Source organism: Balaenoptera physalus (genome assembly GCF_965194825.1).
Source record: "Balaenoptera physalus genome assembly, chromosome: 10".
NCBI lineage: Eukaryota > Metazoa > Chordata > Mammalia > Artiodactyla > Balaenopteridae > Balaenoptera > Balaenoptera physalus.
The window spans coordinates 51277045-51303657 of NC_138889.1; the positions used below are offsets into that span (position 1 = coordinate 51277045).

General features: G+C 35.0%; 1 protein-coding gene across 9 annotated transcripts in view; it reads left to right on the forward strand.

The window, feature by feature from the left end:
- The window catches only part of DLG2 (discs large MAGUK scaffold protein 2), a 2066111-nt gene that overhangs the window by 1058315 nt on the left and 981183 nt on the right, over positions 1-26613 (forward strand). For 4 of the 9 annotated variants that reach the window (XM_082410117.1, XM_082410136.1, XM_082410139.1 and 1 more), the window contains one exon: positions 19532-19573. The exons of the other annotated variants lie outside the window; for them this stretch is intronic. In XM_082410117.1, the coding sequence (XP_082266243.1) occupies positions 19532-19573 (42 nt within the window). The remainder of the gene's footprint in view (positions 1-19531; positions 19574-26613) is intronic. 9 annotated transcript variants of the gene reach the window in all.

Sequence of the window (26613 nt, forward strand, 5' to 3'; positions counted from 1 at the left end):
TAGAACCAAGAAAACATAATAACTTTCAGACAAATTCAGAATCTGAAAAGGAAAACTAAATTGCTATCGATTAACCATTCGGTGCATTTTCCCATTGTTTCTCTTATGTTTTCTGGTTGCCTAAGCAACTAGGTAGATGAAGTCAAATATGACAGCTAGATATTTTTTCCAAAATCAAAAAGTTTCTGTATAATTTTCCCTAAGACGCTCACTCCCAATTTGGTGGTGTAGATTTCTTATATTGATTTTTCTTGGCTTTTCCAGGTCAGATTAAGAAGAATCTACATTCTCTTTATGTAGGGTCTTCTTAATTGTACTACAAAATGTACTACATCATCAACTTATCAGGAGGCACGTTTTTCATTGCTATGAGCCTACTGAGAGTAGTGTCTTACTTATCTTTGTATGTCCAGTGTTTAACTTAGTGACTGCCACATAGCATGTACCAAATAACTGTTGAATGAGCTATTGAATAGACAGAAAGATGTTTCTGTACTTTATCTTGAAGCTTCTGATTTTTTTAAGCCAATGATGATGAGCTTCCTTAGTGGCAGATGTTGCTCCGTTACTCCAAGGATGTTCATAAGATACTGTTCTGCCTTAGCTGAAAGGACTTTTTACCTTCTTCTCTGTCTCTGGGAATGAAAAATGTTATTTTAGGCAGATTTTTCCACCTATTTTTCAATAGATGGAATTCATCTTCTCACTGGTATTGACATATAAATAATTAATCAGCGATTCACACCACCTTGCAATTTGGGGACTTAATTTTGCTGTACTCCTAGGAAGGACCTGTCAAAAAGCAGATTCAGCAAGCTCATTTGGCAGCCAGCTTGAAGAGTCCTCTCTGATTTTGGACAATTTGTTCAGAGGAAACAAAAAGCATCATACGTTGATTTTGCCCACCCTTAACTGAAACCCACTGACTTTGGGTTAAACCTGAGCTGGGGGAATGATCTAATGAAACAGAGTCTTCAAAATCTAAGTTGTCTAAGCCTTGCCGAAGATCTCTTAGAAGGCCTACTCACAGGTAATATTTGTATCACTCAATATCTTATTGAGATCTACTTCTTATATAGGAATAGAGAAGAAATGGCAAAGAGAGTGGTGTTACCTCACCTGCCACTCTTTATTGCTTACCCCTTTGTAATTAGAATGAGTCATATGAATAGTACTGGCCAATAGACTGTGAGAAGAGTGATATGTGTCGTACCCAGGCCTAAGCAATATCAATGCATCTTCCCTCCAGTATGTTCTTCTCCTGACACAGAGATAGTGTAGCTACAAAATTTGGAGTCTCTTATTCTAGATCCCTGAGCGGTTATGTAGAGCAGAGTGCCCTGCTGACCTGCAATGATGTAGCTTGAGTGAGAACTAACCTTAGTTTTATTAAGCTACTGAGATTTACTGTATTCTTACAGCAAACCTAGCCTATCCTGAGTAACACAGAGGGAGAGAGGACAAGAATTAACACTGATTGAGCACCCACTATGTGCCTACACTGTACTAGGACATTCATATGGTCTGCTGTTTCTGTTGTTGTTTTATTATTTTCCACAAAACCTCTGTGAGGTAGTTATTATAATCTCCATTTTACTGATGAATACATTGAGGCTGTAAGATTTGATGACCTTGTGGACAGCAAAAGATAGAGATGGTCTGTCAATAAATTTGTTTGAGTCTCAACCAATGGGATTTCTCCCAACCCCATCCTGTTTCAGTGACACCATGTTGACTTCCATTAGCATGTACTTGCTAACTTTTAAGGCCAATAGAAGTTTTGAGCAAGCACAGTTGAGGCCTACAAAGTCTCTTTATTCCTAAGGAGGGAGCCAGGACAGTAGGGTGTAATGTGAGTATAGGGTGTCACCTAAAATGGGGACCAAATGCCCTGCAGGCATGAACAAGGGATAATTCTCTGGTCCAGACTAAGGTCCTTTGGGTATAGAAACTGCTGTCAAAAGAATCTAGCCCAATGATCAAAGTTAGAGTTAAGGTACTAAGACCAGAGCCAAAGCAGTCAAGGTTGGGGGTAACAGAGGACACTGAAAAATACAGAGGCGAAGTGATGTGGACAACTATGGTCACAACTGCTTCTACTCTCCCTCTTCTGTCTTAAAGCAGAAATATTACAGACCTGCCTTCTGACAGCCATACGTGTTGCCTACTTATTTAAGAAAAATTAATATTGATTAGGTGAGTGATCACGGAGTCAGGGTAAGCCACTTTGGAACGAGTTAAGCATATTTGTGTCATAATGCATATTCAATTATCATCCTTTAGCGTTATTTGGGTGTTTCTTGTAAATTATTGCACATGACTCACTTTGGCTCCATAGGAATTATGTTATTTAGTCTCATTATTGGGTATTGTTCATTCTTGCTAATGAATAAAATGAAAAATAGAAGTATTATGTATTCAAAGTATATCACATTAAGTGCCATAGAGAGAGGGTAAATAGGGACGTGTTTACCAGCTCATTGCATGTAGGAGATAGGAGGCTCTTTTAGCTGAATGATAAACATCCAATAAAATTCTTTACAGTGTATAATGACTTCTGGACTTAGAGCAAGAATAACTGGGTTGAAATTCTGGCTCCATATAAACTGTACAATCAGTTTACTTAACTAAGCCACTCCTCTATAAAGTGAGTATAGGTAAATTTACCTTACATGGTTGTCATGTAAGAAAATTATAGAGTAGAATACGTATGAAAGCACATGTGATCTGGTGCATTATAGATGCACAATAGTGTTAGAGACTCAGTTTGCCCTTTAAATACATGGAATGTATTACCCCAGTAGGTTATTCAAGTTTAAAACATCAATGACTATTGTTAATGCTTCTAATAAACAGGCATGGGCATAGCTTAGATGTGCCAAAAGAGCCATCTGGCTTCAAAAAAATCTTCAAAAGGGGAGAATTACCTTGGTGAACTCATCAAGCTCCATGGTCAGGCTTTTGTTTTGCAAACCCCAAAACTCTAACTCAGCAGAATTACAGTCAATCAAACTCAGGGACACTGAGCCATATTAGCAAATCTCATGAGATACTGATGGAGATGAATAGATACTTATTGGAGTTTATTCATTTTAATGAGAAAAAGTTTCTAAGCTAAGTGCCCACATACTCGAACCAGTTCATTATCTGTTGCTACAGAAGAAATTGTAAGGGGGAGCCAAATGATAACGGTAAGCTTACCTGGGTCTGAATAGGCTAGATTATGTGGGAGAGACAACCACAAAATCTGTGTCTTTAAACACCAAGGCTCATGTATCTCTCAAACTTCATGTTTCATGATGGGGGTGGTGGGATATTTGACTTTAACATCCTTACTCAGGAACCCAGGATGACAGACGCTCTACTTCATGAAGCTGCTGCAGCAAAAGGGAAGGAATGATAAGGACCTTGCACTTGTTTTAAAAATGCAAGAAATGGCACATAACCTCGACAATGAAATGGCACATTTCATTGGCCAAAGTAAATCAATATGCTATACTTAAGTTTAAGTCACTCTGGTCAGCTAAGCAGGCCAGCATTCCTTTCTGCACAGTCATTCTGACACAGAAGGATGGGAGAGCACATGTTAAGTAAGAAGAGGACCTGATGCCCCCCCAAATATTCATAACTAGTTTCCAATAATCTGAAACAGATGTATCACTGTGAGGTTATTCAAAACCTTTTTGAATCTGTAGGAAGTACATTGTGGGGGAGGGGGAAGGGGAGAAAGAGCAGTTAGGTACCCCTGAACTGTGAAATGAAGAAAATAAAATTAACCTCAGAGTTAACTTATAAAATCAAGCCTTACTAGATCTGGATATGTAGGTTATCTGAGAGAGACTGGAGGGTTCCCAGGTCAGCAAGACCTGAATGTCATCTAAATGAGGGAATTCATGGGTATAAATAAAAATATATCTATGAGAATGAGGTTGGTCAGCCAGCAAAGAGGAAATAGAGAGTCACTGAGGCAAAGCTTGGCAGTTCACATCCTAGTTCTATTCCAGGGAGAAGATGCTCTGCCAGTAGAACTTTATGAGGGTGTAGGCATCTGGCAACTACACCTGTATGTGGCTAGAGGGACAGCAGGCTTATGGGCATTATGGCATTAAGCATTCAAAACTTAGAATGAAACCACCTTTGGTCTACCTACCTCCTTTACCAAGTGTACTCACCAATATCCAGTTCCCCCCTACTTTGGGGTACATGGGATGATTGTACTTTGAACAGTTCTACATTTGTCAACCATAGTCAACATTTTTCTTTTCTGCTAAAATCCTTTAACAAATAGTTTCCTCAAGTCAGAAGAGTAATTTATTCATTTAACTTTTTTGTTACTTATTGCTCATTTATTCCATTCTTTGTCATTCTTTCATACATTCAGCAGACTTTAGAATACCTACTATGTTGAAAGCCATATGCTTTGGGAAACAAGATGAGGAATAAGATAATATTGCCTTCAAAGGACTTCATTTTGGAGAGACAGAAAAACATAGGCCCAAATTGTTATAAGTATTAAATGTAGAAAAGTAGAAGAGTACTTTGTGCTAAAATTCAGAGCTAGCCAACTTGAGGGCTTCACAATATTTAACCATCCTATTAGATTTATTCTTCCAAGTTTACAAAGAACTTTCTAATAAATGATCTCATGTAATCCTCTCAACAGTTCTGTGGAAGGTAGTGACCCTCTTTTACAGATGAGTCAATACAAGTTTATTGAAGTTAAGCAACTTGCTCAAAGTTTCATTATTATTAACTGACATAATCCACATTTTCTAAAATGTTCTCATACTGTAGGCTTATTTTAAATCCTGTGCCTACAGCACTTTTGATCCTGGATTCCCAACCAGTCCTATTGCCTGGATCATTTGGCACTACAAGTTACAGGAATACCAAGATGTCCTGATTTGGTGAAAGTTAACTTCCATGAAGCTATATTACAGGAAATAAGGTCTGCAACAGAGATCAACACTTGTTTGGATGTAACCACTTTAAAAATTTTTCATATGGGTTACATGCATGTTTATTCTTTTGTTTATTTACCATTTGAAGAACAAGGTTTTGTTTTGAATTCTCTTTCCAGAAACATAGGTAGCTTTTATTATCTGTATAAATGAATTTCTTCACATTTCATTACTCATCTTATAGAGAAATTTGGAAGAATGCTAGAAATGAATTTCTTCTGTAAATGAAAGTGAAGAAAAATAAAAATATAATGTGATAGAAGAGAAAATTTTCTTAAGTTAAAAAACTGAAATAAAGATATCAGAGAAGAAGGCTGTTGAATATTCACTTAAAACTTCAGGGACAGAACCTTGATGAGTTTGTCAAAGTCTTTGTCTTATCCTAAGTTATGTAGAAACAGTTCAATAAACTTGTCTTGAGTGCTTATGTTACCCCACACTGAGTTAGGAAAGGAAGTTACAATAAGACACGCTCCTGGCTCTCAAAGATCTTGAAGTTCCATTGGGGGGAAACAGAAGAGTGGAGGATTTCAATACAAGAGAGAAAATGCTTGAACTATAAAGTGTTTTGTGAGTAGAAAGCACAGAGTTGGAGATGGGTGTTGGAAGAATGAACTAAAATCCAAGAACAGTTTGGGGAACAATGAGATAAGTCTCTCACAGGAAGCTACTTCTGAACTAATACCTGAAGACTGACCAGGAGCTAGCCAGAAAAAAAGAACAAAGGACACTCTGGATAAAAATAATATTTACTACCATCAACTGAGTAACTCTATGCTCTATGCCTGGCATTATTGATGACCATTACTGTAAATTACATCCTGAAATTCTCTTAGCTACTCTGAGAGATGGGCAATATTTGCAAAAACAGGACAAGAGAGAAACTTGTGCAATTTCCTTCAGATGACCAAAGAACTCTAGTAAGAAGCCTCTGGGTGAAAGAAGATGTGACAGAATAGATATAATTAGGCAGAGTTTCAAAATAATTGGGAATAAGGCAAGAAAAACATGATAGAGTGTTTGAAAATAATTGAAATTAAGGAAAGATATAGGAAAAGAAAAAAGGCAATTAGAAATCCAGATATAGTAAAACTCTAAATGACAGTCAAAAAATTAATAATAACTGGTACTGTTTATTGAGTGTTAGCCATATTCCAGGCCTTGTTTTACGTACTTTCATGTATTTTCTTTCTTTTAATCCTCAGAACAATCCTGTGAGGGAATTCTTATTATCTTTATTTATGTATGAGGATACTGATAAGCCAAAGAGAATAGGTGAATATTTCTGTCAGACATTAAGAAGCGGAGCTGAGTTTTGACTGACTCCAGAGCCTAGGCACTTAATCACTATTTCTTTGACCTGCTGGATACCAACAATGGGATTAGCACAGTCTATAGCTTTCTTTTGTAACATTATATTTTAGTTATATCTTCCTGAAACTAGACCCTATTTCCTATGAGGGAAATATTGCCAGGCCCTTGCACCTCTTATCTGATTTGGGAAGCATATTTTCCCCTCAGTAAAGATGGCTAATCTCATCCACTGACTTTTTCACTGGTGTAACTCTCAGGAAGTAAACAGCCTTATGACCAGAACATGGGAGTTTATCACAATTCCATGCATACTGACAGCTTTCACCAGCTATGGAGAAAACATCACTCACTATTTTGCTTTTGTAGATAAGACAAAGCATTATAAGGATAGCTAAAGAGTCATGGGTACAGGAAACAATTTAAAGACTAGGGTTTTAATGATTTTTTAAAAAGATATTAAAATCATAGATTTCCATATTTCTATGAAGTTGCTAAGGAGTGTAATGAAGACTCATTTAAAATCATTTTCATTCCGTGCATTGTGTCCATGAAATAATATATAAGATGGGAAGAGTGAGAGCAAAACATCTCTTAAGAGTCTGAGCTCTTTTTTGAAGTATACATATTTAAGAAACAAGGGAAATGAAGTTCTGAGATTCTCATAGAGAAATGAGAAAAGGAGGATACATTATAACAGCAAACTGCTATTTTTGTTCCTTAAGTGCCAATAGACTTTTTTCCCCCTTAAGATAAATAATTGTTTCTCTTTATGGCAGTTATGACATAGAACTTTCATTTGATTATATTTTTAGTATGTTGAGTGGTCCTAATGTGGATGCACTTAAACTGTGCCTTCCATTCTATTATATGAAAGTCCCACAGTAATTTGTAAAATTTAAATTTGCCATGGCATCAATTAAAAATATTTTTTCTACCACCTCTTTTTGGTTAGCATATGTTCTGTGTTTCCTTTGTGTGTGTTCCAGTTTTTCGCCACAATATATGGCACCTATTTAAGCCTGGTTTGAATTTGTAAGGCATTATATTTCAGAAAAAATTTAAGGACACATTATCCATCTGTTAGACTAGGAGTTTCTCATAGGAAGAAACTATGTTATCTTCAGGTTTTATTTCCAGGACATAGCAGACCCTCAAAACATTAAGGAATAAAGTAATTAGTTGATTGGAAATAAATATGATTGTTTAATTGAATTAAATTGTATATAAACAAGAGTGGGATAGAATAAAGGGAAGAAAACGTTTACATTAGGAAAGATAGACCTGAGAGATCCTTAATGCCACCATCCGAGAACTCATTTTGGCATCTCTTGACTCAAACCTAAGAGAATTAGTTTGTCCTAATTAAGGGCATTTACCTAGTTTTGTTAGTGGTGAAACAACTTACTGCAAAAATGAAAGAATTATTTTCCAAAACAAGTTTTGTTGTTTTCTTAAAATATCGATGAAGGGGTTGAGCACGTGGTGGTAATGGGTATTTGAATGAGTGATATTTGGGGTTTAGAAACATCAGTCTTTATTGAAAAAGATACATTTTCCTCTCTTAGAAACAAACTTAAATAAGGTTTTCCATCAAGACTGTCCTTTTATGTAGCATTTTTTTTTATTTCTTAGAAGTATAATAAATAAAAAGAGCAGTGATTCACCAGGATGCAAAGAATTCAATACCTGTGTCTATTGAAGCTCTTCATCTGAATATGCCAAGGCACCTAAGCCAGTTATTCAGATTGTATTATTAAGCAAAGAAGATGCCTTACACACATCACCTTTTATAAGTTAAAGAGTGAAGTTTGGGAATCAAATACATCTGGGTTCAAATTTAGCCTGGCCTTTTACTAGCTGAGGAGCCTTAGTCCCTTTTAAATCTTTGCACTGAGAAAAAGAATGTAATTATGTAACTGTGGTTTTGGAGGCTATTCTTTCTAATTAAGGCACTCACGTTGGTTCTGAAAGATTTTAAATAGGTCATTTAACTCTTCTATACGATTTCCTTCTTTATTATTAAAATTATATGACTATTAAGTTACAAGTTTCAGTCTGAGGGATTTATCCTAAGGTAAACTATGCAGAAATTCATGCATATGGGTGTTCATATGCAATGTTGTTTACACTAGACAAGAAAATTTAAAAGACCTAGATGTCTAACAATAGGAAATTAGTTGAATTATAGCATAGTGATACATTAGAATTATATGCTGCCAATGAAAATGTTGATAGATGTACTTTAAGATACGCTATCATATGGAGAAAAAGCAGGTGACAGAAAAATGTATAGCATGATTTTATTTTTTAAAACTAAGTATATTTGAGAAATATGGACAAAAAATAATTGTTTATTGTGTGCTATATTCCAAACACTATTGTCAGTCCTTTACATGTATCATCTCATTGCATTTATAAAATAACTCTTACAGGCCTTACTATTAATATCATTTTTATATTAAAAAAAAAAAAAACCTGAAGCACTGAAATATAAAATAACTTGCCCAAAGACACATAGTCAGTGGTTCCAGTACTTGAACCTGAGTCCATGTTCTTTACCACTGTGATATTCTTACCACTGCTTCCTAAAAGATCCATAATAATGAACAATACAATATTAATAATGGCCATCTATTAACCTCTTTTACTGAGTACTTGGAGGCTTACAGATGGCATATTACTCAAGAGCATGAACCTGGATCTTGCTTCTGTCACTTACTAGCGGTGTTACTTTGAAGTTCCTTAGCTTCTCTGGGCCTCAGGGTCCTCAGGATTAAAGCAGGATTAACAGTGATTTATAGTTTCTATACGTATTAAACACGTTAATGCATATATATTACTTAAAATGGTTCCTGGGATAGGAAAAATATTTTTTAAGTGTTAACAGCCACTAAATCTGCCACAGGGCTAAGATGGGGTAGAATCAGAATTTGAAACTTGGTTTAACTCCAGTACAAATTCTTTCATCTATATACTGATTCTTCTAGACCAGTATCCCTGGCTAAGCACTGTAATACTCATATTCTCCCAAGATTATAAATGAGTTAATTCACCTTTTTTGGGGGTGAGGGGTATTTTCATATATTTCTTTGTGTGTGTGTGTGTTAGTTTCTGCTTTATAACAAAGTGAATCAGCTATACATATACATATATCCCCATATCTCCTCCCTCTTGCATCTCCCTCCCACCTTCCCTATCCCACCCCTCTAGGTGGTCACATAATTCACCTTTAAGTTTTCCCCACTGAAGGGCTAGAGCATGTTGTTTGAATAGGATTTCATGTGAAATAAAACAAACAAAACAAAACAGCCTTATGTATTTGCACTGTAATCCCTAGAGATTTTACAAGTACTTTACTTTGAGTTATTTGCAGAGCTTTCTCATCCTAGGAATATTGTTCTCAGTGGTTTCGTGGGGGACTTTTTATCATTTACAAGAAAAGGACAAAAAATATATTGGTCATGAAAAGTTATGATCCTTACCAGGCTATAATTAGAAGTCTATATTATTTTTATGTTGGGCTTCTTTTCTTCATTCAGCACATATTTGTTGAGTGCCCACTGTGTTCCAGGCATGGTTCTAGGGTCTGTCTGCTAGTATTTCCTGTTCTCTACCCAATGATGACTATATTCATTATCTACTCTGCCTAAGAAATTACCTGAAACCTTAGTGACCTGAAACCTTAGTGACTTGCCACTCATGGTTTTTATCTCATAGTTTCTGTAACCAGAAATTCATATAAGACAAAGCAAGGATGACATGTCTCTGGTTCATATGTCTGGGGTCTCAGCCAGGAGACTCACAGGGCCTGGAATCATCCAAAGTTTCAACACTCAAATGTTTGGTAGTAAATGCTGGCTGTCTGCTGCCTTCTTAACTGTGTTTGTAGCCTGGAACGTCTACACGTGGCCTCTCCATGTGGCCTGGACTCGCTCACAACATAGAGGATGAGTTCCAAAGGCAGGCATCCTAAGAGAGAGAGCCAGGCAGAAGTGTTATCCTTTTTATGACCTAGCCTCAGAAATCACATAACACACTTTTACTTTGTTTTCCTTTAATATGGTAATATCTGTAAACTAAAACTCTTTACATATGTTACTTGTTAATGGTGTTCAGTACGGTTGAATGCCAAGACTTTTCAGTGTTTATGGACAATTCTCAACTCTTTAACTTCTCTGATTTGAGGATTTTTTTCCTCCATAAAATGGGGGTGATGATAAGAATTATACCACAGATAATAACTACATTAAAATGATGATTAAAACTTTGTTTTAAAAAGTGAAATGCATTTTGTGTATTCATTTTACATCCCAAGTTTTAAAACTTTCCTAGGAACCTGTATTCTAGAGAAATAATCTCCATATGTGCCATAGTTTGGTCAGCATACTATTCGTTTGGGGAGATCTTAGAGACAGATATATGGAGATTTGAACTCCTATTCTTTTATTAGCTATGCAATTTGGGACAAATTTCTTAACCTCTCTGAAATACAGGATATTCATCTATAAAATAAGAAATGGCTATCCTCAGAGCACAGGCAACCTTAACCGATCAGTAATTTTAGTCCTTGTAATTTGAAATAAAGGGCACAGAAGGAATGACATGACTGACATAGTTTGCAATTGTGACACTGGAGGTGACTTGCGTAGCATCAGGGTAGGAACGTATGCAACCTGATGTATACAGAGACACTGCTAGCTCACAAAGGAGCTTTCTGCAAAATGGAAAAATACATCCTCCTCAGGAAGATCACTGCACCACGCCAAGGCACACAGCTCAGGGACCAGAATGTGGGCTGAATTTCAGTCCTTGCCCAGGTAGGTTCCTTGGGGCACAGAATGGCTTGCACAATCATATACGGTGGCCCAGTGCCTTCCTATTTCATGATAATTTTAGTTGTTTGTGATAGAGGTCCTCATAACCAGAGTTAAATGCAATGATGTGCTATAAGCAGGCTCTTTAAAAAAAGGCTCTGATTTGTAGCATTTGCTGATATCCATGGTGTAAATACTCGCACCATGACTGATTTCAGGCTACCAACATTTTGACAACTAGCTCACAAAACAATTATCTCTCACTCGCCTATAGGAGCCAACTCCAGCACACCCATTAGCAAAGAGTGAAATTCAAGCAACTGCCAGAAAATAGCCCTGAGACCTCATAACTTCCCTTAGATACGAAACATCCTATGAGCAGTTCCCATGGTAAAACAGAAGGGCTTCTAGGGCTAAAAGCAGTTTCATAGTAGGTATGCCTTTCCCTCCCCCACCAGATTATCTCCGTTTGACTGAGAAAAAATATTTCTTCACAAACTCTTATTGATTTCAATCTTATGGAAGACAAGTAGAAACATTTTAGAACATTATGTTTCAATGTACTGTGAAAAGAAAATAATGTGCTATAATCATTTTTTTTAAAATGAGGTACACTTCCACAAGATGGTTTGGGAGGAGAGGAGACAGGAGATGATGTCACAAGTCTTGTATTGGAGAGAAGCCAGGCTATGCCAGCCAAGAGAAAAATAACCTATTGGTTACATCTTGTTACAGATCATCATGCCCTATTGGCTCATAATTCTATTTTTTGGTCATATCTAGCAGACTTTATGGTTACAGCAAATGTCATTTTTTTTCATTTGTCATCAGAAATGAAGGTTAAACTATAATCAAAGACTTGGTTGTTGGATTGTTTTTAACTTTATTTCTGTTAAGTTGTGTTTAACTTTATTTTGGTTTTGTATCCTAGCACAAAGGAGGTAGAAAGATTTAGACAAAGGCATTCCTCAATAGGGGAAAGGCTAGTGTGACCTCCCTTTGATTCCATTATATTCACTTGAATTCAACAAATATAAATAAGACTTGCTCCCACCCCTCAAGAAGATTATTGTTTAGAAGTTGGACTCAGCCAATTTGATCAAAGAGAAGAAAAATACTGGTGCTACTGGTGGTAGTAGTAGTAGTAGTATTAATAATAGTAGCAGTAGTAGAATAGTAGCAGCAGCAGCTAATAGAAGACCCAGGTTTGTACTTAGAATCTGATACCTATTGGATATGTGAACTTGAACAAGTTACTTGATTCCTCTGAGCCTGTTGCCTCATCTATAGCATGAGAATTCTACCTCACAGGATAAAAGGAATATATGTCAAGTTTTCAGTACCCTATCTGACACAGAGTGGGAGTAAAATAAATAGTATCTACAATTGTTAATAGTATCATCATCAAAGCATTGTTGTGAGGATTAAATTAGGTAGCTTCCCTTTAAGAGCATGCAATAATTTTTTAATGAACACCTACTGTGTGCTGGGTGCATCTGTAAACTGAGCAGCATATTCACTGCAACCATGAAGGAACACGCAGAGGATCAGAAATAGGGTTTAAAGAAAGGTGATATTGAGAGGAGCACAGAAGAATGGAAGAAGAGGTATTGAGAGTCTTACCCCAGTTGGAAGCTACTAATTCCACAGAAGCACCCATTGCCCATCGCTACAGGATGTCATAAATATGAGAATGAACTACTTCTACCACCTCATTCAAAGGTACAGCTGAAAGTCTATAGCTCACCAATGGTGGATCAGCTAGATGAGTTTTACCTAGACATAAAGATCAACACTTTAATCAAACTTTGGAAAAATATTTGCTTTTAAGGTATAAATATTGAGAATGATTAGAGGAGCAATCAAGTTAGAAAACTTCTTTTACCCAGTCTTATGGTATTCGGTACCATTTCTTCAAAATGTAAAGGAGACAGGGAAACAACCTGCTTTTCAGAGAGCTTGTTTTGCAAAGTATCTTCAAAAGCATGCCTCACTGGATAGGCTAGTTTTTTTGGTTTTTTTCAATTACCCCTGGAGAAAATGGCTTTAGACTACTTCCAATAGAGCTAATCCTTACTTTTCTCTGCTCATTTGACATTACCTGGTAAAAATAATATGTCACTTCTCTGTATCTTGCGTATTTACTGTGCAGTTTCTGTGAATGACGTAAAGTAGGCTTTTCAGAGCATATGTTCAGTCTCCTTTAGGGTGATTTGCCTTCCCCAGGCACAATGTTTTGTAAAAGACAACTGTACACTTTCCTCCAGGAAGCTTCATGCTCATTTCATGGAGCATTTTATATATTTCTTCGATATAAAGATATAGAAATGCTGTTACATTCACCTAGGCTATTTGTGAGTCAGGCTTTAGTGGCCTCAAAATGAGGACACTGTAATGCTATCCTAATGGACAGAGCCACGTCCTTAAAGAATGACCCCCTTCATTGAAGAGAGGCAGTCCAGTGTTGCAGAACAAGCACTGGACAGGGAATCAAAAGATAGAACTTAAAACTCTAGTTCTATAAAACTAGTTGTATGAACTTCAGACAAGTCATATGACAACTCTGGATATCTATCTCCCTATTTGTGAAGTAGAGATTAGACTACGTTAATGCTTAGGTCCTTCCAGCCTTTGCACTACTGTCACCCTAGGTCTGGGACATCTCCTGGCTGGCTCGAGGCACTTAATAGTTTGCAAATTTAAGTCTTGAGTGGCAGGAATGAGGTTTTGTGATACTTGATTGAGTATTCCTAATGATAAAGATTTTAATTTGTGACAAAATCCAATGGTGATCCCTGAAATTAACAGGAATTTGAGGATAAATATTAATGGGAAAGTATGAAGAAAATATGTTTTTTTTTTTTTAGTTGCTAGTACAGTCATATTCCCACAACCTGACCTTGATTGAATGTCCCCCAAATACCTTGTCGACACCTATTTTTCTGAGTGCTATTGAGCTGAGTATCTGACCCTTAAACCTACCCAGAAGCACAAAAATGGAAGGTGCTAAGAATGTCCCATCCTTGTCGTAACACTGCATATATTAATGGCTTCTGAATTGTTTATCTGATTATCCCTTCTTAGAACCTTCACTTACCTAATGATTACCTACGGAATAAAGTCCAGAATCATCAGTATACCATAAAAAGTCCTTTCCAAACTGCCTTCTGCCAAACTGCTCATATGCCTTTTCCATCATCCCTCTGTACACACTCAAACTTTACTACTTCGTCTGCAGATATTGACTTGTGCATGTATTTGCTTCTGCCAGGGAGTATGGTCCTAACAATTTATACAAATAAATCCCTTATGTGTAAGCATTGCACATGCAGTCTCTTTTGTGAGAATGCTGTTCTTTGCTTTCTGTGCCCAGCAAACTTTTACTCAGCCTCAGATCTCAATTTCTTGAGTCTTTCCTAACTCCAAATTCCTCCCCAAGCATTTACCTCACTAAATGGCAATTATTTTTTTTATGCCTTTCTTTTAGACTGTAAACTCCTAGACAATAGGAACAATGGCTTATTTATATCTGCATTTTTTGCACCTAGCATGGCTGACACAGAAAAGATTCTTGTAAACATTTTGGTGAGTAAGAAGAGGGAAGTGAAGTCTACTTAAATGAATATCCACTTTACCCTCACCTCTTCTTTGAAACCCTCCTTGATTTACCCTCACTAATCCCCAGGCACTTCACTTTCCAGTTTTTCTATTTCACTCTTGTCTTTATGTATTTGGGTTCAACTATGTTTGCCAACACTTGTGCTTTCTATATTTCATTTCATTGATTTTCATTAGACCATATTTTCTATATACTTTGTCTTTTCATACAGCTCTCCCCATGTGACTGTTTCAATAAAGCTGTAAATATTTCAATATGAATATTATTTGTTTTGTGTTCATGCCTTTTTATATTCATATTATCTATATTGTCTATAATTAGATAGGAAGAGATGTTAAAAAATCATTTTGCTACAGCAACTTAGCAGAAGTACTGAATAAATATTTAATGATGGCAATGTGGATTCACTACAATATACAGAATGAAAATAAAGCAATTGCCACAATCATGCAATGTAAATCTCCGCTACAAAGATCTGTTGCCACTGAAATAGCTCCCATACATTTTCTTACTTTTTTGCTAAGGCTTTAAAGGTTTAAATGAGTTCCTGAATTTTAACTTTAATTCCAGGGCCACACGAGTAAGTCACGGGGCTTCGCTGTGCCATCAGCCTGATGTTTTAAGAATAGGAATGGATTGTCCCTGATCTTAGGTTCAATCCTCGGCTCTAAAGGAATTTCTGTGGCTTTACATACAAATTATATACAGCTAGTCTTCCTTATTCCTTCAATGTGTTCTTCCTCAAATTTACCCCTCTCCCTGGAAACTCTTGCCAGATTAATTTTCCCAAGACTATCCTTCATCATCTCACTCAACCAAGATAAAAACGTTCGATGTTAGATCCATTGAAGGGAGATTGATATGTTGAAATAGTTATACCATAGTATGGTACACATTGTAGGGATGGATACTTTATTCATTCAAGAAATAGTTAATGAGTCTTTACCAGTCCTTGTAATGTGCTAGTTACTGGGGTATAGATTGGTTTGGTCCCTGTCTAGGTGTTTGGGAAGACTTGCAAGGGAAATATATCAGCTGGCACTTAAAGGTGAACTAGGAATTTACTACTTCATTCAAATGTCTTAATAATTCCTTACATCTATGAATTAATCTATGAATTCAAAGTCTCTCTCTTTGTCTGTTTTCTCCAGAGCAGAATATAATAGTACTGGAAAGCAAAATGGCAAGGATTAAAATTTTAAAGCAAAACGAAATAACAAAGGAGAACCCAGAACTTGATCTAATATGTGAAACTTTGAGTTATATATATTCTAAATATTTTAGCACCTTTTGGTAAAATTTTTTTTTAATGTAAGTAAATTTGGGGAACACAGTACTTTAAAGAAAGAGCTAAACTGCTAAAACACGTCTTGGTCTAATACTAGGACAAGGACTCAGTGATGGGCAAAATTGAAAGGATTGACAAGGTACTCATCTGAAATACTAACAGCAGTTCTGCCTGCAGTGGAAGTAAGGGAGCTAAAGGCAAAGTTATACGAATATGGTAATTGGAGTCTTTAATCGGTGTGTTAAATTAGTGTATCACCGGTATGTACGTGGGAGATTTGGTGTGTGGGGGGGATGTGCACACGGAGGATTATTGTTATTCTTCACTTGGCTGAGTTTAAATGGAAGGGCTCGAACAGAGAGGAGGAAAATCAACATTTCTCTCTTCCTTTGGGAAATACAGAACTAGCCAACAAGATCCAATTAACACATATGGAAGTCAAGGGACCATTTTATAGTAATTCAACCTTCTTAATCTCATGTTCACTAAACCCAAAGTTGTCCACTCAATCCAATAAGGCATCCCCAATTTCCTTCCTATGTTAATTGCATTCTGTGTCATAAAATACAGGATAGTAGAGGAAGAGGGTAAAATAACATTTATTCAGAAGCTGAATCTTAAGATGGCACAACCATGTACACAAATTGTATACTTTATTTTATTTATATGTAATGCTGTTATAACCCCCCCAATATTGTCTTTAATTTTAATTTTTTCAGCATTTTATTAGACAAATTTTAAAAGTTAGTACAATGTTGAAAGAATAATATAACGAACACCCAGACTTTCTGGATTCAACAGTTGTTAGCAATATGCCCAATGTGTATTATCTATCTTTCTATTTTTGAAATTATCTGATCTATTAATTTATCTTCCCCGATCTATGCAGATAGCTAGAATTGTTTTCACAGAACCATTTGAAGGTAACTTGCAGACAGAATGACTTCAATATTTATCTCCTACATAACCATAACAGCATTACCACACAAAAGACAACTAATAAGTACTTCTTAATGTTATTAATATCCAGTTCATATGCAAGTTCCCCAACTATCCTCCTCAATTGTTTGTAGTAATTTCTTTTTTTCCAAACCAGGATCCAATCGTGGTTCATGAATTATATTTGGATCTTATATCTTTAGTATGTTTTAATCTAATCATCTCCTCAGCATTTTCCCATAACACTGAGCTTTCCCCCCACTTTTATTTTGAATAATTAAAAACCTACAGAAAAGTTGAAAGAACAGGAAACAAACACCATTATACAACTTTACCTTATTCACCAATTGTTAGCATTTTGCCACATTTGCTCTCTGTAGCTCACTTGCTCTAATTCTAATTCTATTATTTCTTCTACAGGCCATTTTTCTATAAAAATGTTTCCCTTCATTGTCTTAAGATGTTACTTATGTGAATGCAGGATGACTTAATACATTTCCCTTAGAATAAGGAGTTAGTATAAAAATCAACTCTAAGAATGGCAAATGTTCTCTTTCAATTTTTAAAGAAGTACCAACATTCTCTTTGATGTCCGCATTTGGTCAAGAGGAAACCCTTCAAATTGGCTCTCATGTTCTGGAACTTTTCCTACCCCAAATATAAAATTAGTCATCTCTCCAAGGAACTCTGGCTCCTTTCGGTAGAAAAATGGTAATTAGAAAGCAAGATCTTGGTGCTAGTTATGTTCCTGACTACTGGGGTGTTGTTTCTTAGGCCCTTTTAGTGAACAGATAGGGAATAGATACATTTTTTCGAATGTCATGAGTAGATAATGATATTTCCAGTTCAAATCTAACATTACATAGTATTTCCTTAAAATTCCTTGACTTTATAACTCCTTTCTCTTACACTAAAAATGTTTGTTTTCTTAATAATATTTTTACTTATTTGCTTTATTCTACATTATACGCCAAATAGCTTCAAAATTATAACACTAATAATACAAATAAACAATGAAACTATTGAATAAAATGTAGGGATTTTGCAGTTCAACCTTTTTCCTTAGAATGCACTCAAAATAAGATAAACTGTATTCAAAAGTCACTTGAAATAATTATTTTCTCTTTGGGATTAAATTAGTAGTCTGATACACAGGCTAGGTTGTTTGAATTTGTTTGCATTGTTAGAATTTATTGTTTTCTTTCCCTTAAATTTTATTTATTTTGTATATTTACGTGATTCAGAAGTAAAAACTGTGGTAAAAGATATAGCGGAGAGGTATTGCTTCCATTTTTTCCATTTCTCCCATTCCCCTGTAGGTGTAGTCATATATAATTCATTGTCCAAGCAGGATACTTTTGAGAAGGAAATGGATTACTTAAAATAACTATAATTCATAATTCTTGAAATACTTAAGTATTGACTGAAGCCTAATTTTATCTTATCAGAGGACAATAGTCACACACTAAAGCAATTCTTTAAAAGCTTTTAAGAATATCTAAAAGTCTTTATATATTAAAAATAACATATATACATGTGTAATAAAGCAAGTTTAAAAATAAAAGATTCTATCCTGGACAAAATGATTTTCATTGGTGGGCTTACATTGTTACCAATTATTATTATTTTTTGTTTACCATTTGGCATCTTTTACCACAAAAGTAATGAAGTGTGTGTGTGTGTGTGTGTGTGTGTGTGTGTTTATTCTTTTCTTGCTTTCTAATGAGATAAAAACATCTTGCTTGCTATTTCACTTATTAAGTATACTTAAAATTATTCCATAACAGTCTACAGAGATCTTCTTCATTCTTTTTTATAACCACATAGCACCTTATTGGGTAGATGACCATGGCTTATTCAACAAATTCCCTGTTGATTGGATATTTGAAATTCTTCACTGTCTTGCTTGTTATATACAATGTTGTCACAAATAACCTTGTGGATATGCTCTTTGGTATTTATAGAGGCATGATTGTAGTGTAGTTTCCTAGAAATGAGATTTCTGGATTGGAGGGAAAACACATATGTAATTTTGTTAGGTACTGTCAAATGCTCTGTCATAGGAGATCTAATGCTTTGTACTCCCACTAGCAATCATATGAGAATCGCTGCTTCTTTTGTCAACTAAGTTGTTATCAAACTTTGGAATTTTTGCCAATCAAATAATAGGAAAGAGTATCTTAGTAGAATTTTACTTCTCTTATAAGTGCTGTGAAGCGCCTTTTCATATGTTTGAGGGCCTTTTGTCTTTCTTTTTGGGTGCAGTCTGTTCATGTCTTCTGTCCACTGTTCTCTTGGGCCTTTGGTATTTTTCTTCCAGATTTCTAGAGGCTCTTTCTATGTTAAAGTATTAGATCTTTGTGCCTGTGAACTAAGTTGCAAGTATATTTTTACAGTTTGTTATTCATATTTTGAAAAACGTAAATATATACATGTATATGGTTTTATTGCTCATATTATATATATACACATACATACGTATGTACATATGTTACTGCTTATGGATTTTGGGTTATATTTACAGAAGCTTTCTCCTCTCTTATGTTTTAAGGAATTAATCATGTTTTCCTCTTTTTTTTTTCTTTTTTACATCCAGCTCTCAGATCCATTTGGAATTCATTCTAGTGTACAGTGTGAGGTACTGATCTAATTTTTTCTTTTTCCATGTGACTATCCAGTTGTCTCAATACTATTTTAAAATTTATTTTTTTTCTCACTGATTTGAGATGTCACTTTATCATACACCAAATTCAATGTATATATTTGGGTCTTTTTCTCAACTTTTTTTTTTTTGTACTTTAAGTCAATGTGCAAATATCATACTGTTTTAATTATGGATAATAATAGTCTCCAAAGGTCAGAAGAGATTATGGTTTTCCCAAGGTCAATTTATTGAAAAAAAAAATTAGAGCCAGGATTTGATCCATGGCAACCCTATGTTTGTATGATTTAAATAAGCTTCTAAGCAGCATCGTTATCTCAGTTAAATAAGTTATCTGATATAGTTATCTTATCGATAATAAGTGGTGGTGTTTGGTAGTTGTAAACTACAAAAATTAGGGGTGCAGAGTAGTTTTTGTAGCACAAAATGATTATCTTGTTAAAAGTCTTCTGACCCCTTTCCTAATATATGGATTATCCTATAGTCTAATTCCAAAAGCTCTTGAGGAACCCTTTACTTCCAGAAGTAGGATTTTATATGCATACATACTATTAGAGTATATATGGCAAACTTTGAGCTGATCTGAGCCGTAATGGACATGGGGGGTAGGGGGAGAGAGTCTCTATTATTGTTTCTTATGACCCACATTCTAATGTCCATGTAATGAGAATCCCTATGATGAATGCATTATTTTATAAATATGAAAAAAAAACCACTAGAAAATAGATATGAGGCAAATAAATTCTGTTTCCCTAGTGTTGCGCAGTTTAAAACAAAAACAAAAGCCCACTGGCAGAAGCCATCTGGTCCTGGCAACCTTCCCGGTTAAACACTTTTAATTGCTTCTATGATCTTGGTGGGTTGATGTGCCATGGTTTACAGGGATTTGGGAGAACTGACCTTTATGAAGTAATCACAGTTCGTTGTACAAAAGAACTCGGAGTTACTAAAGCAGGCAGCATATCCTGCTGTGGGGCTGTGGTAATAAAAATGGATCGATGTGTGATGGTGTCCTATTTGGAATAACTTCACTGCAATATTCTAGATATAAGGCCATGCCAACAGACAACAACATTCCACCTGGAATGTTCTGTGAGTTTTGGCAGTGATCATAAATCTAGTAGGGTCTGTAAGTGAGATTTGTTTATTGTTAGTCACTCTTATGACATCAAGTCCCTTTTCTGTACATCGTCTTGAATTTTTTATTGAAATATAGTTGATGTACAATATTATGTTAGATTCAGGTGTACTACATAGTGATTTGACATTTGCATACGTTATGAAATGATCATCATGCTAAGTCTAGTAATCATCTGTCCCCATACAAAGTTATTAAAATATTATTGACCATATTCCTTATGCTGTATATTATATCCCCATGGTTTATTTATTTTATAACTGGAGAATTATACCTCTTAATCCCCTTCACCTATTTCCCCCAACATTCTACCCCCTCCTCTATGGCAACAACTTGTTTGTTCTCTGTATCTATGAGTCTGTTTTCCTTTTTCCATTTTAATTTTGTTTATTTTTGTGTGTTTGTTCTGCTTTTTAGTTTCCACATATAAGTGAGATTTGATGGTATTTGTCTTTCTCTGTCTGACTTATTTCACTTAGCATAATATCCTCTAGATTCATCCATGTTGTTGCAAATGGCAACGTTTTATTTTTTAATGGCTGAGTAATATTCCATTTTGTATGTGTGTGTGTGTGTGTGTGTGTGTGTGTGTGTATGTGTGTGTACGTGTGTGTGTGTATCTCACGTCTTATCCATTTATCTATTTTGGTAGAAGACATTTTCTGATACAGCATTGATTGGTATTTATTTTCCCCTGTAATCCATATCTATTTTTAATTTCATTCAGAATAAGTTTAGCTCAAGCTCTTGAATTATCACCTCTTTCTCTTGTACCCTTCCTCCTCCTCTTCAAACTTCTCTGAAATTTCTGAAGAGAATGGGACATACCCTGACACCTTGTTCCTGAGCTATCCTTATTCAAAGCAGCTGTGTTCTCAGAGGATGCATCCAATGAGGAATGCTGTAATAATGTGATTGTGTCCAAGGAACAGAGACTGTGTGGTAATAGAGAAAAGAAAATTGCACTGGGAAGTAGAGAGCAAAGTCTGTGACCTGGCTTGGCTCCTGGGTGTGACCTTGGACAAGACCTGAACTTCTCTGAGACCTAGATCTTTCATCTCTAAGGCAAGTGGGCTGGCTCAGAGATCTCTGGTCTTTTTCCTCTTCTGACATTCTATCTCTTTGAAGGTTTGTAACCAATAAAAGTAAATTGGGACATTATATAACAAATGCCTACCCCCATTTATGCATCTGACAGTTCCCAGAGTTAGCCCTTATGTTGCTGGGATTTGGTACAATATTCTTTCTTCGTAGCAAAAACGATCAGGTGTGTGATTTTTATGGGTGGGGCTGCTGAACTCTTTGTAGATTCTGTGACTGTTCCTACAAAGATAGGGGCCAGTTGTTAAACAGGACAATACAGTAACAGTTCTGCTCAGCTGAAGTCAAAGTAAAGACACTTTATTGAAATTTTGCATTTCGAATCCCTAGTGGGTGATGATGTAGTCATTTCCACTTTAGCATTCAAGAAAAGAAAAAGTAAAAAGTATTACATAATTCAGCCATTTGTAATTCTTATTTCTGTGGAACCAAACTGACATCCCTCTACATACAAATACATATTTTGCCCTAAGTGTAGAAAAATGATTAATCATGACTTTATAGCTTGTGCAAGAAGGATGACTGTATTCGCTCATTAACATTGGGTCATTTCTCAGTTGTTGGACAAGTAGTACATTGGAGAGGCTGAGTAATATGTTTCTGCTTTCTAGAAAATTAGATTTATATGTATGTCTAAAAACACAGCTGTCATTATATCTGTCAATTAATTTCAGCTCTTGCATATATTTATTTGCACTATTAAATAATCATGGGCAAAAAGTTTTAAAAAATATTATTTTATAGTTATTAAAGAGAGTATCTGAGGAAAACAGGGATCTAGGACCTCTTGCAATCCCTTCCAGGAAGGCTGGAAGTGGTTTAATCTGCGGTTGGAGTCCCTGACTGCTTGGGAGTCATTTTGATAAGTGGGAGCTTCACCTCTCTGATGGGTAAGAACTCTGTAAGAAAATGCTGATATTATTAATTGGAGATCATAGAATTTTAGGGTTAATAAAGAGCTGTGGGATCATTCAGCTCAGTCTGTTTACTTCACTGATGAAGAAACTGAGGCATAAAGAAGTTAAAACTCTGTTCAACATTGGTGACTATTAGTAGCAGAATCAGGCCAAGGAACTGGATCTGCTGCCTGTCTTTCTGGTGTCTTTCTATCATCTGCACTGACTTCTCTAGGGCTACAGAGGCTCCTTCATTCATCTACCGAAGCATTTACTGAATGGCTATTATGTGGCAAGCATTGTGCCAGGTACTAGTAACCCAACAATAAATAAATGTGGTTGCTTCTCTACCAGAACTCACTGTTTCACGTATCAGAGAAAAGTTATAAACTGGTACCTTTCTCTACTCCAAAAAGAATATTTCAGGATGGATTGATTCAATAGAATTCTGGTAAAGCCCTGTCAATTAACTTTTAACCTTAGGTTCTTTACTCCTTAAATAACTTTTAAATTCTTATCCAAGACTTATTCTTTTATCAAGGCTTCAATGAAGTCATGACAGTATTGAGCCCATTATACTTGATCAATTTCTTTATCATTTTTGGACTGTTGACTATTTATGATTGATTGGCAGGCCAATAAACTTTTTCCCATTTATGGCCATTTTTTAAAAGAAGTATCTAAAAGCATAACTCAGATTAAAAAATTTTAGAAGCACTTATTCTTCACATAATACTCTTGCAGTTAATATAGTAATGAGACGTACATGTGAGAAAGGCATAGAAGAGAGACTGCCCTGGAGTTGAGGTCTAGATCCTTTACTTGCTACATGTATGACATCGGGCAATTTATTTTAAATTCTGAATCTCCATTTTCTCAAGCCTAAAATGGAAATAATAATACCTACCTTGAAATGCTTTCAGGATGCTAAAGTGAATGCATGTATAGTCCAGAGTACAGGGCCTGAAAGAGAATGTGCTCAACAAGTAATAATTATAACTCCTAGCCTTTGAGGAGTCAATAAAGTCAATATTGCTATAATTTTGCTAATTTTCATATTCCTGGCAATGCAGTTTTAGTGAATTGAGAGAGTTTGCAACCTTGCAGAATTAGAGCTTAAAGAAATTTCCAGGGGTTAGCCTATCTATTTCTCTGCCGTTAGGTCAAACTGATTGCAAAATACTACACATATGTGGAAGCTACTTCTTGAAAATTTTTCCATTGAGTCTCTTAGAGGGTAGTACAATAAAATAATTTCTTCATTTATAACATACATGGATTTGGGCAAATTGCTTTCCTTGATCAGCTTCACATTCTTCATGTATATCAAAGTTCTGGCCTTTACAAGGCCAGAACCTCACCTGTCTTATTCCTCACAGTACCATCAGCACTAGAAGTGGCTGGTACATAATACATACTCAATAAAACTTCTTGAATAAATGAGTAAGTAAATTAATTGCACTATTGTAAAACTTAAATGTTCTGTATATTTGATAAATAACAGGCCCAAACTCATTTGTTAATGTTCGTTGTAAATAACATTAAGAAGGTCTACTTCATGGATGTATTTATTAAGTGAATATAATGACATTTTCCCTAATAGAAAAACTAAAGTACAGGGCATCCCCAAGGGAACTAATTTGAGAGCTATATGATACCTAAGTTAATTCTGTATATTGTATAAATATTAAGTTTTTGTTCTTGGAATGCTTATCTAGTACATCCTCCAGGTATAATTTGTCATTTGTTAATTTATTTGTTCACTTTATAAATTTAATATTATCTGGATGTCCAAACAGACAAGCATAAAAATAATACTATGACCTGTTCTCATTAATAAGTAAGAATGAATAGATTCTAAATAAAATACATCCAGCAAAAATTAATATCAATTGAAGAATCATCTATGAAGGATAAGTGAGAATGAATCCCTGGAAGGCAAATATGGTTTAATTAGAAATCTATTATCATAAATCATAACATCTAAAATTAAATAAACAAAAAAGTATCATTCTAATATATGTTAAAGGCATTTGATAAAATTCAACACTCATCCTGACAAAAGCTCTTAGAAAACTAAAAATAAAAGGCTACATATTTAACTTTGTAAATAACAACTATCCCAGACTTACAATCTTTTTCATACTTAATGTTGAAAGACTAAAAGAATCCCCATTAAAGTTGGGGGAAAAGAAAGATAATTGTTGTTAGTGTTATGCTTTAGCATTATTTGAAATTTCTGAGCACTGAAATATAACATGAAACAGAATGAGACATATCCAATAGAAGATTAATTCCTTTTGTTCCCCCAAAACTCGAGATGCGCCTAATATAAGACAGGTATTAAAAAAAATCAGTTGCTTCCCTAATTACTCCAATAAAGAAAAAATATAGTTTTAAATATTCCATTTACAATAGCAGCAAAAAGTACAACATACCTAGGAATAACTCTAGTACTATCTATGCAGGATATAGATGAAGAAAACCATACAATTTTACTGATTGATGTCAAAGGGTATTTGAATAAATGATGTTAACCCATATTCCTGCATATGAAATGTGAAATTGAAAAAAAAATTAAAAATTTTCAATATTTAATACAATTCATCCTAGACCAAATAATAAAGTATTTAAACCTAACAGAAGGATTCTATGTTTGCTTACACTAATAAATGGATGGTAAGAGTAATGTTAGTTGTCAAAGGGTAGAATAATGAATGCACTATTTGTTCTACTGCACATATGCATTAATAGCATACATTAATAAGCATTACAAAGCTGTAACAATTTAAAAATGGTGCAATGCTGACACAAGAACTTGCAGGCCAATTCAATAGAATGGCTAACTGTGAAATAGAGCTTAGTGTAAACAATAATGTCATATAGGATGAAGGAATGAATACAAATCAAAGAAAGAACAGATAGAGTATTCAAAACTTGGCGTTCAGAAAGCTGATAATTTGCTAAGAAACAAAGTTAGAGCCATTGTATATTGGTATAAAGAGTAGTTAAGAGAACAGGCTCTAGGGGCTGACAGAGTTCAAACACCAGCTACATCACTTACTTAGTCACGTAACCTTGGATAAGCAAATCGATCTCTCTGAACTTTAGTTTCCTCATATATAAAAAGGGACAGTAATAGCTATTGCCGATAACTATTAATATAAGTAATAGTTATAAGGAGGTTATGGGAATTAACTAGGCGATAATTCATATAGATAATTTAGTATACTGTTTGCAAATACTCTTCACTCAATAAACATGATCAGTTATTTCTATCAGACACCAAGGTGATTACATGTATATTAATAGACTAATGTAAAAATAAAACCATGAAAAATCCATATTTAACTGGTCTTGGTTTTGAGAAGGACTTTCTAATCATAAATACAATAGAAGAATTCACCAAGAAAAAAATAGATGTGACTACATAAGAATTTTAAAATACTACATTTAAAATATAAAAAGCTGCAAAGCCGCAAATAAAACAGTTATATGTAAACTATAAAGAGCTCTTAAAAATCAATATAAAAATCAGCAACATCCTGGACAATTAACAAATATTAAGATAAATTCAAATAAGTTTTTTAACATTCTAAATCAATATTTAAAAAAACGTAAATAAAAATATGAATGTGCATCAAATTAGAAAAAGAATATGGCAGTGCTCCAGTTGCCAAGAGTGTGGGAAGATGATCACTCCATGATTCTGCTGGACAGGATTTATATCATGTAACATTTTGGAAGGCAATTTGGCAACACTTTATAGAGTCTCAAAATGCTTTCACCATTTTAGTCTTATTCTAGGAATTCATCCTAGGGAAATAATCAGAAAAGCAAATAAACATTTTTGTATACTTATTTTATCATAACATTGTTTA